Source organism: Diabrotica virgifera, chromosome 1 (assembly GCF_917563875.1).
Source record: "Diabrotica virgifera virgifera chromosome 1, PGI_DIABVI_V3a".
Lineage (NCBI taxonomy): Eukaryota > Metazoa > Arthropoda > Insecta > Coleoptera > Chrysomelidae > Diabrotica > Diabrotica virgifera.
In genome coordinates, this window is record NC_065443.1 from 88,728,312 (window position 1) to 88,747,331 (window position 19,020).

At 32.9% G+C, this 19,020-nt stretch overlaps 1 protein-coding gene across 1 annotated transcript in view; it reads left to right on the forward strand.

Annotated features, from left to right (window-relative positions):
• LOC114325882 (low-density lipoprotein receptor-related protein 4) overlaps positions 1–19,020 on the forward strand; it is a 205,281-nt gene that overhangs the window by 94,173 nt on the left and 92,088 nt on the right. The window contains exons 6-11 of the mRNA XM_028274017.2: positions 3,577–3,706; positions 6,675–6,781; positions 7,739–7,898; positions 11,515–11,665; positions 14,262–14,578; positions 18,421–18,607. Of these exons, the coding sequence (XP_028129818.1) occupies positions 3,577–3,706; positions 6,675–6,781; positions 7,739–7,898; positions 11,515–11,665; positions 14,262–14,578; positions 18,421–18,607 (1,052 nt within the window). The remainder of the gene's footprint in view (positions 1–3,576; positions 3,707–6,674; positions 6,782–7,738; positions 7,899–11,514; positions 11,666–14,261; positions 14,579–18,420; positions 18,608–19,020) is intronic.

Below are 19,020 nucleotides of genomic sequence, written 5' to 3' on the forward strand. Positions count from 1 at the left end.
CCACTCTCCTTTTCGTAAATCTGGTACAATACCCATTCGCACCCAGAAATCTACACCTAGTACTAAAGAGTGTCTACACTGTGGCCAAACGAAAACATCAATTACCTTAACAACATCACGAAGTTTTATAGGCACCGAAGCTACACCTAATAAAGGACTCTGACTACCATCCGCAACTCTGCAAGACCCATCTGGAACAGTTTTTAAATGTACACCTAAACTACGTAAAATCTCCCATGTAGGCATATTTACAAAAACTTTATTGGCTCCACAATCCAATAAACCGAATACTGTCTTACCTAAGATATCAACTTCTACATAAGGACATTCACTGTCATTACTCTGTGCTAAAATATAATCTAAAACTAACTTAAATGAATAAAAATTATTACTATCTTCTTCTTTTTCGACCTTTAACTGTCTATTCCGATTCGAGATAGAATTATTGCTCCGATTCTGTGAATTACATTGAGGAAAATTACTTTTAGTAAAACCTTCCTTGTTACAACCAAAGCATCTAAACACACGTTTTGGCCTCTTACAGTCCTTAACCACGTGATCATACTCATTACAGCGCCAGCATTTAGGTACAAACGTCTCTACTTCTTGTACAACGTGATGAGAAGAATTCGCTCTACTGCTAGAAGAAGGCTTAAACGACTCAATATTAATTCGAGTTTTCTCAATTTTTCGACACAAGTCAATTAAATCAAAAGGAGTCTTTACTTCGACTAAAGTTAATCTTTCCTGATAAAAAGGTAAAATGTTTTTAAGTAACACCTGCATTTTTAAACTGTCCGGAACTGGTGTTGGCATTTGTTCGAACTTACTGGTCATCTTGGCAACAAACATACCAATAGATTCGTTCGATTCCTGAGTAGTATGAAGAATATCCTGCCAGATCTCATCTGCAGAAAGGGTAAATTCTTCCTTCATTAAGCTCACTAAACTATCCCAGTTGCTAGCATTGTTCCTATACAATTTATAAAAACCTAAAGCGTTACCAGTAAATAAATCTCTAGCACAAGAAAATAACTGAATTTTATTTACATTACGTGACCTACAATACTCCTCAACTTCTTCAAGAAATACAGAAAAATTTTGCGGTTTACCAGAATACTTAATTCCCCACTTATATACAGGTTCTGAAGGAAAATTATTATTAGATGACAAGGAAACTATGGGATTAACTGTTGAATTCGAAGTTTGATTTGTTTGGTTACTCACATTCGGTGCAGAAATATTTCGAGTAGGGGTAGAATTACCATTAGGATCATTTAAACTAAGACCTGATAAATCAATATGATGATAAAAATTAGGATCAGTAGGCATCTCTACAGAAACAACATTACTAGTTTTCAAAACATTAGACTTAGTAGTATATTCACCTATCAAATCCATCAATTTCTTTAACAATGCAGAACGCTTTGACATTTCATCAGTGTCTGTACTGTGAATACGGTTCAATCTACTTGAAAGATGTGCAAACTTAGTCTCAATCCTTCTTATTTGGTTTGCAGTACCTGTAAAAGCATTAATAACATTCAGAATCTCTTTTAATTTATTTTCACAACTTGTCAACTCAGCAGGAATATCAGGGGGTATATCAAAGTTAGGCATTTTGCCAGATTTTTCTAAAACTAGGCAACTACGCAAAGTACTCTTTAACTCTTCTACCTTACAATTAGTCAAAACAATACCTCTCATTTGCAACTCAACTTCAAGTTCGTCTTTGACCAAACGGTCAACATCAAGTTTAAACGACATTTTCTTTTAGAGAAATTAAAATACACAAAAAAAATAAGACAAGAAAACCTCTACCTCACTTTAAATAAAAGTACATTTAACTTTTCATTATTAATTTTCAACTTCTGTAACTCTACGTAACCTATGTCTTAGTTTAACTATCTAAAAAAAAATAAAAATCTCGGGTGGTTGAAAAGCCCCTTAAGTTGGCCGCCAAAAATGTACCACAGCTATTTCTCAGTCGGAATTATTATTTTTAATTAGTTGGTTTGATTTAGATGAGCATGAGACATGACAGTTCAAATAAAACACTAGATAACTATAGAGAATATAATGTCAACAAAATTTTAAGTCCCTTTTTACATACAAATATTAATTTTGATTTCAATAGTTTATAAGAACAAAAGTAAGTAATTAATTAAAAAAAATAAACCAGAACCAGCTGTTTCCTTCACATAAATATAAAAATCATTGTATTTTAGTACCCTTTTTAGACCCTTTAACCCAATCTAAATTGTACCTTGTTCTTTCTTGTTTTCTCACATAAAATAAAATAAAATCTTTACCGTCCTTATTTCCTTCAATAAAAAAAATCATTTGCCTGGATAAACACACTGCAATCTTCCTTAAATTTTGTCAAAATGTCACGTCAAATATCGAACTTCTAAATAAATCTGCCAAATTTATTATTTCCAATATACTGAATAAATGTAAATCTGGTAAATAAATGTACTTCTATTACTTCTTTAAAGCCTCAGGATCGATAAATACATACAATTACTGAATACCGGAACACCCTTTAACATACAAAAGGGTCTATTACACGACTCTCAGCCTGGCCATCAATAAACATCGAATTAATCTCTAGAGGATTTTCCAAGACAAATCTTTACGTGCCCCAAATTTCCAGCACACCAACGGATACCTCAATAAGAGAATTCCCAGTACATCCCACCAAAGGATTGAAAAAGTACCATTTCAATTAAAAAAAACTGGGAATCCAAATCGCCGACCAGGCTTCAAGTGCTTTCTCAAAAATGTTTATTGAAAAGAATGAACGTTGTTGATTTGCTAACAAGGCGTTCAAAACAAAAAACTCTACAACAAAAATCTTCTCTCACTGACTCACACAAAAAGCATATACATCCAAACATACAAATTATACATCCTCCAAGGACAAAATAATCGGTTATAAACAACCAAAACTCAACAAACGTTACTACTAAATTTTCAACCGTAATAAGATAGACATCGTTTGCTTGAACTTTAAACGAAATACCTAAAACTGCAAAATTGTAAAATATTGGTCAATATATTGTACTGTATTAAACGATTAAATTTTAATAAACTAAATTTGTCATTTTATAAATATACAAATGAGGATATTATTCTAAAAAACTAAACACTGTAATAATTGTTAAAAATGGTAAGATCATTCAGGACTTTAAAATGGTTCTTAACATGGGACCATAAGCTTCGGGAATGACTCGCTGTCATTCCCCATAGTCCTTACACCATTTAAGGTCTTCTTCTTCCCAATAAATATTTTTTCAAGGATTTATTGCATTTTGGTAAACATGATGGATTTACGTCAGTTTGCTTGGTCTCAAAATGGGATTTAATGCATTTTTGTTTAGTTTTGAATAATTCATATTGCAATATATTGGATTTAGAGCAAATTGCTTGAAATGAATAGTTCACAATGTAGATTGAACTAAACCAAGTACTTTGTACTATTTACTTAAAAAAATATATAAAACTGGATTTATTGCTTTTTCCTCAGTTACTCCTCAAGTATCAACCTAATGCTGCTATTTATTTAATTTACAGGGTTTAAAATAAATTGCACCATGGATCAGTTTCAGTGTGAGAACGGATTATGTATTCCAAAATTATGGACTTGTGATAACGACAACGACTGCAAAGACTTTTCAGATGAACTAAATTGTACCATAATGGGGTAAGTTTATTCTATATTTCAACATAATATAATTTAATCGATTTGGTAGTATCATATCATTTTGGTAGTGTCACTACATTGAAGATATGGGAAATGCCCGTTCAATGCTTATACAGGGTGTCCCGAAAAGATTGGTCATAAATTATACCACACATTCTGGGGTCAAAAATAGTTCGATTGAACTTAACTTACCTTAGTACAAATGTGCTCATAAAAAAAGTTACAGCCCTTTGAAGTTACAAAATGAAAATCGATTTTTTTGAATATATCGAAAACTATTAGAGATTTTTTATTGAAAATGGACAAGTATCATTTTTATGACAGGAATATCTTAAAACAAAATTATAGTGAAATTTGTCCTCCCCATAAAAAATTTATGGGGGATTTGTTCCCTTAAACCCCCCAAACTTTTGTGTACGTTCCAATTAATTCATTATTGTGTTACCATTAGTTATACACAACGTTTTTAAAACTTTTTTGTCTCTTAGTATTTTTTCGATAAGCCCGTTTTTATCGAGGTGCGGCTTCTTTTTTAATATATTTACATAAAAATTGTATGGGGGTTTTGTTCCTTTAAACCCCCCAAATGTCTGTGTACGTTGCAATTAAACTATTATTGTGGTACCATTAGTTAAACACAGTGTTTTTAAAACTTTTTTGCCTCCTAGTATTTTTTTGATAAGTCACTTTTTATCGAGGTGTGGCTTCTTTTTTAAAATATACCTATTAATGTAAATTATAAATAAAATTTCAGAGTATTAAGAGGTCTCTATAATCGAACTTAACCATATACAAATATGTGGTGGATTCGACAAATATTCAAAATATCTCGATAAACACTGTCTTATCGAAAAAGTACTAGGAGGCAAAAAAGTTTTAAAAATATTGTGTTTAACTAATGGTGTCACAAAAATAGTTTAATTGGAACGTACAGAAAAGTTTGGGGGGGTTTAAGGGAACAAAACCCCGATAAAATTTTCATGGAGTGCACAAATTTTACTTTAATTTTTTTTTTAAGATGTTACTGCCATAAGAATACCATATGTCAATTTTCAATAAAAAATCTCTAAGAGTTTTCGATATATGAAAAAAAATCGATTTTTATTTTTTAACTTAAAGAGCTGTAACTTTTTTTGTGTGCACTATCGTATATAGGTAAGTGAGGTTCAATCAACCTATTTTTGACCCCAGAATCTGTGGTATAATTTATGACCAATCTTTTCGGGACACCCTGTATATTGAACAACGATGAAAAGATATAAAAATGTTTAAAAATCAACTATATTTGTAAGCTGTACACCTAAATAGCAAGATGAAATAAGACAGGGGGATTTTATAAACCCTATGCTGTTCCATTTAATCATGAAGTCATACAGATCGTCAACAAAGGAAGAGAAAACAGAATGGGGAACAATTCAATTAAAATTCTTTGTAACGCAGATGATCCAATATTGGTATCCCAAAATGAAGATAAAACCCCTATTATTCTTGAGGTCTTCTTTGTCCCTTTTTTGGAAAATAGGGGTCACTATTTTATTTCTCCATGCGTCTAGCATCTGCATCATCATCACGTACCGCTACAACCCTGGGTGGGTCCTTGCTGACTGTACAACTTTCTTCCAATTTGTTTGGTCTTCCATCAACCTAGGGTCAAATGGGATGTTCATTTTTCGGAGATCTGCTTGGATGTTATCTCTCCATCGCATTCTGGGACGTCCGAGTGGTCTTTTGCCTGTAGGAATCTCCTCCATGGATAAATAAAATCCATACTGAGAAATAAAAGACTGAGAAAAAGAAAATTGAGTATGTAGTTCATATTGATTTACCTGCCGCGTGTGTAAAAAACCTTCAACTACCAAAAATTTCTAGAAAAGTTTATAAAATCACCAAGGACTTCAGACTGATGTGCCTGTTGGAGTGCATCCTACATAATCGTCGTTTCTATGTCATATTACAATCCAGGAGGAGCCTATATAATATAGCCTAATAATGAAATATATTATAAAATAATAAACAAAGAAGATAACAAATTATTATGTATTACTAAATATTAAATTTATTAGTTCTTCCTTACTTCTAAAATAATAATGGTAGGAGAGCCCAAGCTGGGATTTTTGCAGTTACTCTAGCGCGCCAGATTATTACATGAGGAGAAACCTCGTACCCTGTAAATGTACCTCTACCACATATTGGCTCTTAATACAGGGGAGTTCGTTGGAGAGTCCGAAAAAAATCTATCCTTAGACAAATTTGAAATCGTCAGATTAAGATAAGGCAAGTTAAGTACATGGAAAAAAGAGTATATTTAAAAAATCTGACGACTTGAGCGGGCGTAAGGAAATGGGTGAGTTACAAAATTTCAAAAAAAAAGCGAATATTTCGCGAAATGAACGTGAAATTGAAAATCTAAAAAATACGTGTTCCGTATTTTTCAAAAATCTATCGAATGATACTAAATACCCCACGGAGAGCGGTGGGGGTAAATTTAAAATTTTAAATACGAACCCCGCGATATTTCGCGAAATGAACAGATCAGATCGAAAAACTGCAAAATACATGTATTCAATATTTTTGAACAAATTATTGAATGGCACCAAACACGACCCCTCACTGAGCCGGCGTGAGGGGTTACTTTAGAATCTTAAATAGGAACCCCCAATTTTAATTGCAAAATTTGGATCCTTTACGTAAAAATAAGCAACTTTTATTCGAGACATTTTTTCGAATTATGGATAGATGACGCTATAATCGGAAAAAACCATTGTTGGAAATGGAAAATTAAATTAAAAAATGGAAAGTCCCCGCTTTATGGAAAACTAATCTTAACTTTTTTTGGTTTTAGGACCTAACCTTAATAACCCAATAGGTCCCCATAACGCTCGAGTAACTGCAAATGTATCATACTTTCCTCCCCTACTATAAGTTTTAGTAGGGGAGGTAATCTTTCAATCTTTATATTGTATTTTAGATGCGAAGAAAATGAATTTGAATGCTCAGATACAACTTGCATTTCCATGAGTTGGAAATGTGATAGACACATAGACTGCACTGATGGCTCTGACGAAAGTGACTGTGGTAAGTTTAACGTACAGTTGTACAACTAAACTATATTTTTGTTCATGCTAAACTATTTTATTAGCTACTTTTGTAACCTTTATTTTCTATGACTCTAATTTCAGCACATTTCTTTAAGTTTTTATCACTTTTGCTTGATGAAACCATCTTCGGATATAACCATCAGTTTTGAATAGTTAAACATGAACAAATTATTAGAATAAAAACAAATTTAGAGGTCCATTGACTATATGAAACAATAAATTCCCTTTAACGTTGTAGTTAAACATGAAATAGTTAAACATGAACAAATTATTAGAATAAAAACAAATTTAGAGGTCCATTGACTATATGAAACAATAAATTCCCTTTAACGTTGTAGTTCTTTTCTAAAAATTTAATAGAGAGATATCGAAGTTAAAAGTTCCTTTATTACAGGATCTTTTAATAAAGGACAAATACAGGATTTGTCTAATGAGAGTTATCGGAAATGCAGTTTTAAGGAATCTCTTATTTTGACAAATGACACATTAAATATTTTTGTAAATATAAAAATAACCTATAAAATTCTATTTTTTGATAAAAACATAAATATAAGTAAAGTTAGACGCCTTTCTTTTCTTGTTTCTTCACATAATTTGACAAATTTGTCACATTTTTGACACGTTACGTCAAAATAAAGGATCCTTTATTAAATGATTTTTGTCCTCTATTTTTCCTTAATGTATTTTATTACAGGACAAAAATAAAGGACGTGATACTGCGCTTGCGTATATGTCAAAATAAAGGATCTTTTATTAAAGGACGTTGTTAAATAGGGTTTCGATATCTCTCTAATAGCTTAAAAGATAAACAACTTAATTTATTTTTTTTTTCAATAAAGCTTTGACAGTTTTTTCAACTTCCATTTTATTTACAGTAACTTTTTTGTAAGACATCATTGAGAACTGTTTATGTTAGGTACTGATTATATTTTAGATATTGTTCCCCCCTATTGTACGGAAGGCGAATTCCAATGTAATACCCACAAATGTATTAAACTTGAGTTTAAATGCGACGGTGATGATGATTGTGATGATTGGAGCGATGAAGATGATTGTCCGAAGACACCTGGATCGTGTGTGTCAGGAGAGTTTAAGTAAGTTAACAGCGATTTATTTAAAAATTTAAACTTTTAGGTCAAAATAATAAAACTGATTAAAAAGTTATTATTTTGGGATCTTAAAAAAATTAAATTGATTGGTATTGTGGTTTAACTACTTTTTGCATAACACCATCCATTTCTAAGACATAATTATTTATAGTCCGTCCGCTATAACTTTTCCCATGCGGTACGATTCATTTTCAAACAAATTAAGTCAAAACATAAATTGAAACGAACATTAATTTTGAATACTGTATACTATACAGGGTGTTTCATTAATAATTGTCCATATAGTAACTGGAGAAAACTAAGCACAAAATACGAAGATTTAACCTAAAACTCTTTAATAAAATGTGGTTCCTTACTCGGTTACAGGGTGTTTTATCTAAAAATTTAAAAACTATTTTTGCTCAGCGTTTTAAAACTATTCCAAGTATCCTTTTCGTACTGTGCAGAAAGTGCGACTACTAGACTCCCTACTAAATTCATCATCATTCTCTTTGCCTTATCCCTATGCGGGGTCGGCTTCCCTAATTGCATTTCTCCACACAATTCTATCTTGGGTAATATCAATGTTAATCCCCTTTACCAACATGTCCTGCCTTATTGTCTCCCCCCAGGTCTTCTTTGGTCTTCCTCTCCTACTCCTTCCAGCAATCTGCACTTCAGCTATTCTTCGTATTGGGTGATTAACGTCTCGACGTTGAACATGACCAAACCATCTTAACCTATGCTCTCTCATTTTGGCATCAATTGGTGCCACACCTAGACTTCCCCTAATATACTCATTTCTAATTTTATCCTTCTTTGTCACTCCACTCATCCATCTAAGCATTCTCATTTCCGCCACATGCATTCGTTGTTCCTCTTTTTTTTTCACTGCCCAACATGCAGTTCCGTGCATCATAGCCGGTCTTATGGCTGTTTTATAGAATTTTTCCTTCAGTTTCATTGGAATTTTTCTGTCACACAACACACCACTCGCTTCTTTCCACTTCATCCATCCAGCCCTAATTCTACTGCATGCATCTCCATCTATTTCTCCATTACTCTGTAATACCGATCCTAGGTACTTAAAACTATTACTTTTCACAATCATTTCACCGTCCAAAGATACCATTATATTTGTAGTAACTCCATCTTTAAATGAATATTCCAAATACTCTGTTTTTGTCCTACTAAGTTTTAAACCTTTTTCCTCCAGAGCTTGTCTCTACTGTTCCATTTTTGTTCTAAGTCTCTTTCACTATTTCCTATCAACACTACATCATCAGCATACATTAGGCACCATGGAATACTACCCTGCAATTTAGCTGTTATCTCGTCCAAAACTAATCAGAATAAATAAGGACTAAGCACCGATCCTTGGTGCAATCCTACTTTCACCTGAAATTTATCAGTCTCTTCCTCATCTGTCCTAGTCGTTACTCCCTCATACATATCTCTCACAATCTTTACATATTCGCCAGGGACTCCTTTCTTATTGAGTGCCCACCACAGAATCTCTCGAGGAACATATGCTTTCTCAAGATCAATGAATACCATATGAGCAGTGGTCTCTTTATTCCTGTATTTTTCCATCAGTTGCCTTACAATGAAAATTGCATCTGTTGTTGATCTGCCCTGCATAAAGCCAAATTGATTATCGGATATTTCGGTTTCTTCACGTATCCGTCTATCGATTACTCTCTCCCATATTTTCATGGTGTGGCTAAGGAGTTTTATAGCCCTGTAGTTTGTGCATTGTTGTATGTCTCCCTTGTTTTTGTAGACAGGTACTAATATACTGCTTCTCCATTCGTCTGGCATTTGTCCAACTTCCATAATTCTATTAAATAGACCTGCTAGCCAACTTATTCCTGTCTCTCTCAATGCTCTCCATACTTCCCCAGGAATATCATCTGGTCCGACTGCTTTTCCTTTCTTTATTTTTTGGAGCGCTTGAGCCACTTCCTCGTTTGTTATTCTGGTAACCATTGCTGTTACTGTCTCCGTTAACTCCACAGGCTGTCTGTCAAATTCTTCATTTAATAGACTGTCAAAATACTTTCTCCATCTCTTTTTGACATCCTTTTCGTGAATTAGTATTTTATTATTTTCATCTCGGATACATCTAATCTGATTAAAATCTCTTGCTTTCTTTGCTCTCTGTTTGGCTATTTTATATATCTTTGCTTCGCCTTCCCTGGTATCAAGTTGATCGTATAGGTTTGAATACGCTTCTGCTTTATCTTTTGCTACTGCTAATTTCGCTTCCTTTTTGGCTACCATATAGTTTTGAAGATCTATGCCCGATCTGGTTTCTTGCCACTTTTTATATAATTTTCCCTTCTCTTTTATTTTTCCTTGTACTTCATTTGACCACCACCAAGTCTCTTTATCTTCTCCTGACGTTTCTCAAACTTCTTTCCTGACGTTTTCCCAGTATTTCAATAGCAGTCTCTCTAATACTCCCTACTAAATTATGATAAACAAACGTTTCTAGCTACTACCAGAGGCGCACGACAGGGGATGGTGAATGGTTGACCCTTCTCAAATTCTGCGCCACTGGAGAAATTACTATTTTAGTGCCATTTTTTAGATTCTCCAATACTTTCTACGTAAATAATATACTCTTCATTAGTAACGATTAAGTCATTAGTTTTCGAAATATTTGAAGTTAAATATGAATCGGCACAGTTATTTTGATTAATTATGATATTATAATTCATAGGATTAAAATTTAAAAATTATTTGTACCCAGTACTTTAAAACTATTTGGCGTATCCTTATCATATTGGGTAGAAAGTAGATGTACTGTACACCCTAGTAAATTAAGATAAATAAACGTTTCTAGCTACTACCAGAGGCGTACGACAGGGGATAGTGGCTGGTTGACCCTTCCCAAATTCTACGCCACTGACGAAATTGCCATTTTAGCGTAATTTTTTGATTTTGCAATACATTTTATGTAAATAATTTACTCTTCATTCGTAACGATAAAATGATTAGTTTTCGAGATATTTGAAATTAAAAATGAAGCGACACAAAATACACTGATCAAAATAACCTTGTCGTTTCATTTTTAACTTCAAAGATCTCGAAAACTAATGACTTTATCGTTACGAATGAAGAGCATATTATTTTCCTAGAAAGTATTGGAGAATCCAAAAATTGAACTAAAATAGCAATTTCGCCAGTGGCGTAGAATTTGGAAAGGGTCAACCATTCACTTTCCCCCGTCGTACACCTTTGGTAATAGCCAGAAACGTTTGCTTAACATAATTTAGTAGTTTGTACAGTACCTATACTTCCTGCCAAGTATGAAAAGGATTCGTCTAATAGTTTTAAAATGCTGAGCAAAAATAATTTTTAAATTTTTAGATAAAACACCCTGTAACTCAGTAAGGAACCACATTTTATTTAACTGTTTTAGGTTAAATCTTCGTATTTTATGCTAAGGTTTCTCCAGTTACTATATGGACAATTATTAATGAAACACCCTGTATACTACACACATCGGCGTACGTTTCACTTTCTGTTTTGACTTAATTTGATTGAAAATGAATCGTACCGCATGGGAAAAGTTATAGCGGACGAACTAAGTTTTATGTTTTCTTCGTTATTTTAGGTGTAATAGTGGAAAATGCATCCCAGAGCGATACAAATGCGACAGACAACACGACTGTGATGATAATGAAGACGAACTCAACTGCGATTACAATATCACGAAAACATGTTCGCCTGATGAATATACTTGTGATAACGGGGCATGCATCCTGGTAAGTACGCTTTTAGCATACGTAGATGGTACGATTGTGATTTTTTTTCTGGAACGTGGTCCGTCTCGAAATTTGCTCCAAGATAATTCTTGACAGATGTAAATCTGCTTAGGAATCTTTTATTTGCTAAAATGTGACCTATTTAATTTTTAATGGTCTGCTTTGGCGATATTTCCACGTGTACGGCTTTTGAGGTAGTAATTGGAAGAATGTGTTGATTCTGAGATTCTTCTGATTCCAAGTCCATGTACTCCGATGTAATAATGTGTCTTATTTTCAACTTCAAGCTTGGCATTAAAATCTCGCTTACCGATGAGAACCTGTGGTGTAATTTTTAGTAGAATTCTATTTAGTGCAGCCGATATGTGAAACAATTGTGCATTTAATGATAGAAGTATATAATTTGGACCACATATACTACACATATAAAGGTTCAAATTTAGATATGAGGTCATCTCAGATTTTGCCTTTTACAAAAATGGCGGGGATTCAAAATGGCGACTATACATATATGACTAATAGCACATAACTTTTGAACGAGACTTCAGATTTCAACCAAATTTGGTATATAGGTACTTTTTTTGACGTATAATATCGAGGTCTTGAACCGGAAGAATCGGTTTACCAGAAGTTGTGTTTTTCCTGGTTTTTATGTAAAAATATGTGTTTTTTTTTCAATTCTTTCATGTATTAATGTATGTATTAATGTATAATTTATGTAATGTATGTAATATATGTATTAATGTATGTATTAATTTTTCAAAAAGTTAACACCGCCATTAAAAAGAGCGTGAAATAATTTTTTAGGAAATATTTTTAACTTTTTAGTTATATTAATTACCATTTAATAAATGCAAAACGTATCTTTACATGTACCTATGTGCGGCAGATTCGTGCAAATATTGTAGGAATTATTGTGCATTTAATGGTAGAAACATATCATTTGGACCACTATTTGGATAACTTTTGAACGAGATGTCAGATTTCAACCAAATTTGGTATATAATTTTTTTTTTGATGAATAATATCAAGGTCTTGAACCGGAAGAATCGGTTTACTAGAATTTGTGTTTTTACTGTTTTTTTTTTATGTAAAAATAAATTGTTTCTTTTTCAATTCTTTCACCCTGTATATATAAATTTTACAAAAAGGTGATACCGCCATTCAAGAGATTGAAAAAATATTTTTTAGGAAATATTTTGAACTTTTCAGTTGTGTTAATTACCATTTAATAAATTCATAACGTATGTTCACATGTACCTTTGGGTGGCACATTCATTTTGAATGCCCGCCATTTTTGTAAAAGACTAAATCTGAGATGGCCTCATATCTAAATTTGAATCTTTGTATGTGTAGTATGTGTGGTCCAAATTATATGCTTCTACAATTAAATGCACAATAATTCTTATATTATTATTTGCACGAATCTGCCGCACATAGGTACCTACATGTGAAGATAAGTTATGCATTTATTAAATAGTAATTAATACAACTAAAGTGTTCGAAATATTTCCTAAAAAATATTTGTACGCTCTTTTTAACGTTGGTAATACCTTTTTGAAAAATTAATATATACAGGGTGAAAGAATTGAAAAAATAAATAACATATTTTTACAAAAAAATCAGGAAAAACACAGCTTGTGATAAACCGATTCTTCCGGTTCAAAAGCTAGATCTTATAAATAAAAAAAAAACCTATATAACAAATTTGGTTAAAATCGGACTTTTCCTTCAAAAGTTATCGTGCTATTAGTCAAATATGTATAGTCGCCATTTTGAATACCCGCCTTTTTTGTAAAAGGCAAAATCTGAGATGGCCTCATATCTAAATTTGAACCTTTTTATGTGTAGTATATGTGGTCCAATTATATGTTTCTACCACTAAATTCACAATAATTTTTATAATATTTGCACGAATCTGCCGCACGTAGGTACATGTGAAGAAGAATTATGCATTTATTACATAGTAATAACATAACTAAAAGGTTCAAAATATTTCCTAAAAAATATTCCTACGATATTTTCAATGCCGGTATTACATTTTTAAAAAATTAATATATACAGGGTGAAATAATTGAAAAAAAACAACATATTTCTGCATAAAAAATCAGGAAAACACAGCTTCTGGTAAACCGATTCTTCAAGTTCAGGAGCCTGATCTTACACATCAAAAAAAGAACCCATGTATCAAATTTGGTTGAAGTCGGACTTTTCGTTTAAAAGTTATCGTGCTATTAGTCACATATGTATCGTCACCAATAATTTGAATGCCCGCCATAGTTGTAAAAGGTAAAATCTGAGATGGCCTCATATCCAGTTTTGAACCTTTTTATGTGTAGTATATGTGGTCCAAATTATATGCTTCTATCATTAAATGCACAGTTCTTATAATATTTGCACGAATCTGCCGCACTAATTGATTTTCTGATAAAAACTCAATTGCTTTTTTCTCTTTGTCTCCGTGGTCTTTTTTGTTGTTTTTTAATGACAGAGACATTAGTCATTCAGCAAGTTGCAACCAGTTTTTTGTTCCTACTGATCATTATTTTTTTGGTAAAACGGAAAGAGTAGTGAGTTATATTTTTCTTTTTTTTAGCAAACGTGGGTATGCGATGGCTTACAGGACTGTTCCCAAGGAGAGGACGAATCAAAATGTGAAATAGTTTGCGATGAAGCCAAATTTCCTTGCAGCGGAATAGACCCCAACGACAATAAGACTCAAACGTGTATCAACAAGAAGCATCGATGTGATGGACACAAGGATTGTCCGAAGGGAGAAGACGAAGACGGTTGTCCGACTAAGAGGGAATGCGAGAGAAATACCATCTGTAAACAACTTTGCATTACTACAGCTGACGGAAAAAAGGGCTGTTCCTGCTTTAATGGATATCAATTGGCAAATGATGGTTTTAGGTAAGGATAACTATAGCATATTATTAAAAAGAAACGAATATTTAAATTAAACACATTGTATATTTTACGTTTCAATTTTCTTGGAAATGAAAGACATTTATAAGTTTTTAATAAATATACAGTGTGTCGATTTGAAAAGGTGCCACCCTCCATAATTAGGTCCCTATAGAAAATATAAAAATATGCAAAAACAGGTCAACTGTATTTTTGAGGGGAACATTTTGTAGACCAGTTTTCAATTAAATTACATTAACCCTCTAGCGGGGGCAGACACAACTCCCAAACTGCTGATGGAAGGGGGGTTTTTTACCTTTTCAAAAATGCCACATACTTTTTTTAGTACCTACTTTTAAAAAATCATGTAAAATAGTGTTGTCCAGACGGGATAGAATTTTACCTTGCATGCCGAGCTGCCCAAAATTTTATTCTTCTAATATTTATGGGGAGGGGGGGGGAGGGTCAATAGTAGTGTAAATTTAAAATTGCTACTGAATTTCGCCGTTACTCTAGTGTCCATCTTGATCGTAAAGGAAGACCAAGATAGCGTTTTTTACTCAATATCTCCACAGTTTTCAACTTTTCGACAAAAATCAGTCCTAACACTTTTTGTCTAAAAGTTGAAAATGGCGGAGCTATTGAGATAAAACGGTTCTCCTTTAAATTCAAGATGGCGGCTAACGCAATGGCTGAATTCAGAACCATTGGCCCCTTCCCCCCTAAAAATTACTTCTTCTCTTTTTTCTCAAAACACCTTATGCTCCTCAGGGGCGTCGAAGGTTTTATTCATCCTCTATCCATATCTTCCATTTCTTGCGGTCCTTTGCTAACTCTTTCATTTGTTGATGTGTTTTTCCTTTTTCCTGTCCAATTTCTATAATCTGATCGATCCATCTCTTCCTTTGCCTCTCTTTCCTTCTTTTACCATATATTTTTGATTCCACCACCTGCTTTTGTAGTCTTCCTTGGTCCATTCTGTTAATGTGTCTATACCATTTTAATTTTCTTTTTTGGATCGTATTTATTATCGATTCCTGTTTCAGTCTTTGTCTAATATCTTCATTTCTTTCGTTTTTCCTGCTATTTTCCTCAGCTGCTTCATCTCCGCTGCGTTTATTGTACTGTCTATTTTTGCATTGTTTACCTATGTCTCACTTGCATATATTAAAGTTGGTACATATATTGCATTGTATACCTTCAGTTTTATTTCTTTATCTATTTCTTCCTTTCCAAATATTGTTTTATTTATTGCATAGTAGATTTTATTTGATTTTTTCGCCCTGTATGAGATTTCTTGATCTAGCTTTCCATCCTCTGATATTATTACTCCCAGGTATTCAAACGTCGAGACTGTTTCTATTATTTCGTTTTTGCACCTTAATATCGTTTGGTTTATTTCTTCCTTTTTCTTTTGGGTTACTATCATGGTCTTCGTTTTCTTTACATTTACCTCCATTTTCAAATTTTCTATTTCTTCCACCCAGATATCGATTAATTTTTGCATTTTCTCTTTATTGTCTGCTATTATTACTAGGTCATCTGCATATAGTAATCCGTCCTAGTAATCCCTCCATTCTCACTGCTAATAAATTCCTGTACCCTATTGACTACTGTAATTACCTTGATCTTCTTTTAGCCTCTCTTCATTACTTTATCCATTACTAATATAAACAAAACTGGGCTGAGGCTATCCTCTTGTTTTATTCCTCTCCTTAGGTTTATTATTGGCGATCTGTTTCCGTTTATTTGTACTTTAGCAAGTAGGTACGTTTCTATATGTACTTTTTACCACGCTTACTATCTTTTGCGGGATTTGCAGGCTTTCCATTACTGACCATATTACTTCTCTATTTATAGAATCAAAAGCAGCTTTAATCTATAAATGTAATATAATATAATAGGTCTGGATCCCGCGTATAAAAAAAAAGTTGATTAATAGCAAGCTGAAAATTTGTTAATATCTTAAGGGTGTCTAGTCGGATAAACTTTGATATATGGGAACACTGGAACAGGGGCAGTTTTAATTATGGAACAGGTTAAAAATTTGGAACGGTCAGACCACGAAAACGGCACATGTATTTTGTCCAACAGAACAGACTTAAACTCTCCGAACAGAGAAAAACTCTCATGCAAAAATCAGACTGCTATTTATCACCAAATGGGCGTTTTAATGAGTGGAATATGTAGAATATGTCAAATGACAGGAAATATGACAGGTGATAAATAGCAGTCTGATTTTTGCATGAGAGTTTAATCTCTGTTCGGAGAGTTTAAGTCTATTCTGCCGGACAAAATAAATGTGCCGTTTTCGTGGTCTGACCGTTCCAAATTTTTAACTTATTCCACAATTAAAACTGCCCCTGTTCCAGTGTTCCCATATATCAAAGTTTATCCGACTAAACACCCTTAAGCTATTAACAAATTTTCAGCTTGCTATTAATCAACTTTTTTTCATACGCGGGATCCAGACCTATAAGTCTTCTCCTATTTCGTTTTCCTTTCAATTATATTTCTCAGTATGTATATATTATTTGTTGTTCCTCTTTACTTCCTAAAAGCAGCTTGTTCTTCTTCTAGTTTTTCTTCCAGTTCTTTCCTGAGCTTCCTTTCTATTATCCTAAATATTACAAGAATAAAATTTTGGGCAGCTCGGTATGCAAGGTCAAATGCTATCACGACTGGACTGTACGGTTCTACATGATTTTTCCAAAAGTACTGAAAAAAATATAATGCATTTTTGAAAAGGTAGTTGAACGGCCTTTAAAATGAGTTATCACTCAACCTCATTTCCATTAAAGATTTTAGGAGTTGTGTCCGCCCCCGTTATAGGGTTGATATGATTTAATTGAAAACTGGTCTACAAAATGTTCCCCTCACAAATACATTTGACGTGTTTTTGCATATTTTTATATTTTCTATAGGGACCGTATTATAGAGAGTGACACATGTTTAAATTGACACACTGTATATATTTAATATTTTTCCAATAAACTTAGTTAGGAATAAAGTTAGGAATAGTTATCAAAAAGATTAATGATAGCTTGTGATGTGATGAAGGGAGCTAAATCCAATCTAGACAGTGAAATAATTTTCCTATTTATTATCATATTCTAAATAATGAAGAAGAGGAAATCTTCTTTTTCTACGGCCGTGCTAAAAGAGCCACTTTCCCGCACGCATTTTGTTTCCGAAAGTTGCAGTTTCCCGCACGGCGTGCGTGAAAGTAAATTTTCACAGCGTGCGGGAAAGTAAAATACATTGTAATATGGCATTATAATATATTATAATACATGCAATAAACTAATATATAGATATTATTTACTAATTTATTTCAAATTTATCTTATCGTGTTCATGATTTAATGAAATTAGCGAGATAATTCGATGAACTAAAATTATTTTAACAAAATATTTAAAAGTCAGATCAGTAGACAATTACAATGGTTTTGAATCGTCGTCATGGAAATCAATATCGTCGTCGTGGTAACCCATTATATTGAAAGTTTGGTTTTGACAACCTTGTCAAAGAATTAATTTGTGTATTTTCACTCCAAAATAAAAATTGATATATCTCTATTTTTTGTGGCCCTTTTCCAAACGTACGGCCCTAGAAAAAATATTGTTCCTAACTCATGTGGAAAGTGTTCCCCGCACTCGACTGCTTGCCCGAACTCCGGTATCGCGTCGTTCGCGTCAACAGCACTCTCGTGCGTGAAAGTATCACTTTCCGCACTAGTTAAGAAAATAACTATTATGAGTTTTATGAAACAAAAAGTGCTTGAAATTTTCAAATACAAATTTCGTACAAAATAAGTATCTCATATATTTTTTATGGTATTTATTTAGCTGCCAGGATATTAACGAATGCCTCTACGCCACAGATCCAGTCTGTTCTCAGAACTGTAATAATACCATAGGAAGCTTCAAATGTGGCTGTATGACTGGATATGTACTACGACCTGACTTGAGAACGTGTAAAGCTATGGGCGCACCACCAACATTATTGTTTGCCAACAGGATTGATATTCGCGAGGTAGGAAAATTAACTTTTGTGCAAATAGTCTAGGCTAATTTCGAGGCTAAATTTCAATCCGAGTGATCAAAAAAAAATTTACAAACAATTTCATTTCAAGAGATAAAAAAATTTCAAATAAAATTTGTTGTTTAGTAAAAAACAAAGAAAACGGCGTTTAGTAAACTAAATTCCAATAATTATAACTCAAGATATTTTAAAATTAGTGCATAATGCAAATTGCAAAATAAGTATTTTTAGAAGCTTTTTCGATCGTAACTCGGCTTCTGCGCATGAAAATGTGCATTACAAAGCCTCATTTTAAAGACTAATTCATAGACTTTCACACAGAGTTTGTTAACTTACTTTATCTTTATTTGTATTAAAGTAATACCCATTTGTGTTTACCCATACCCATTTAATTATAATTTTCT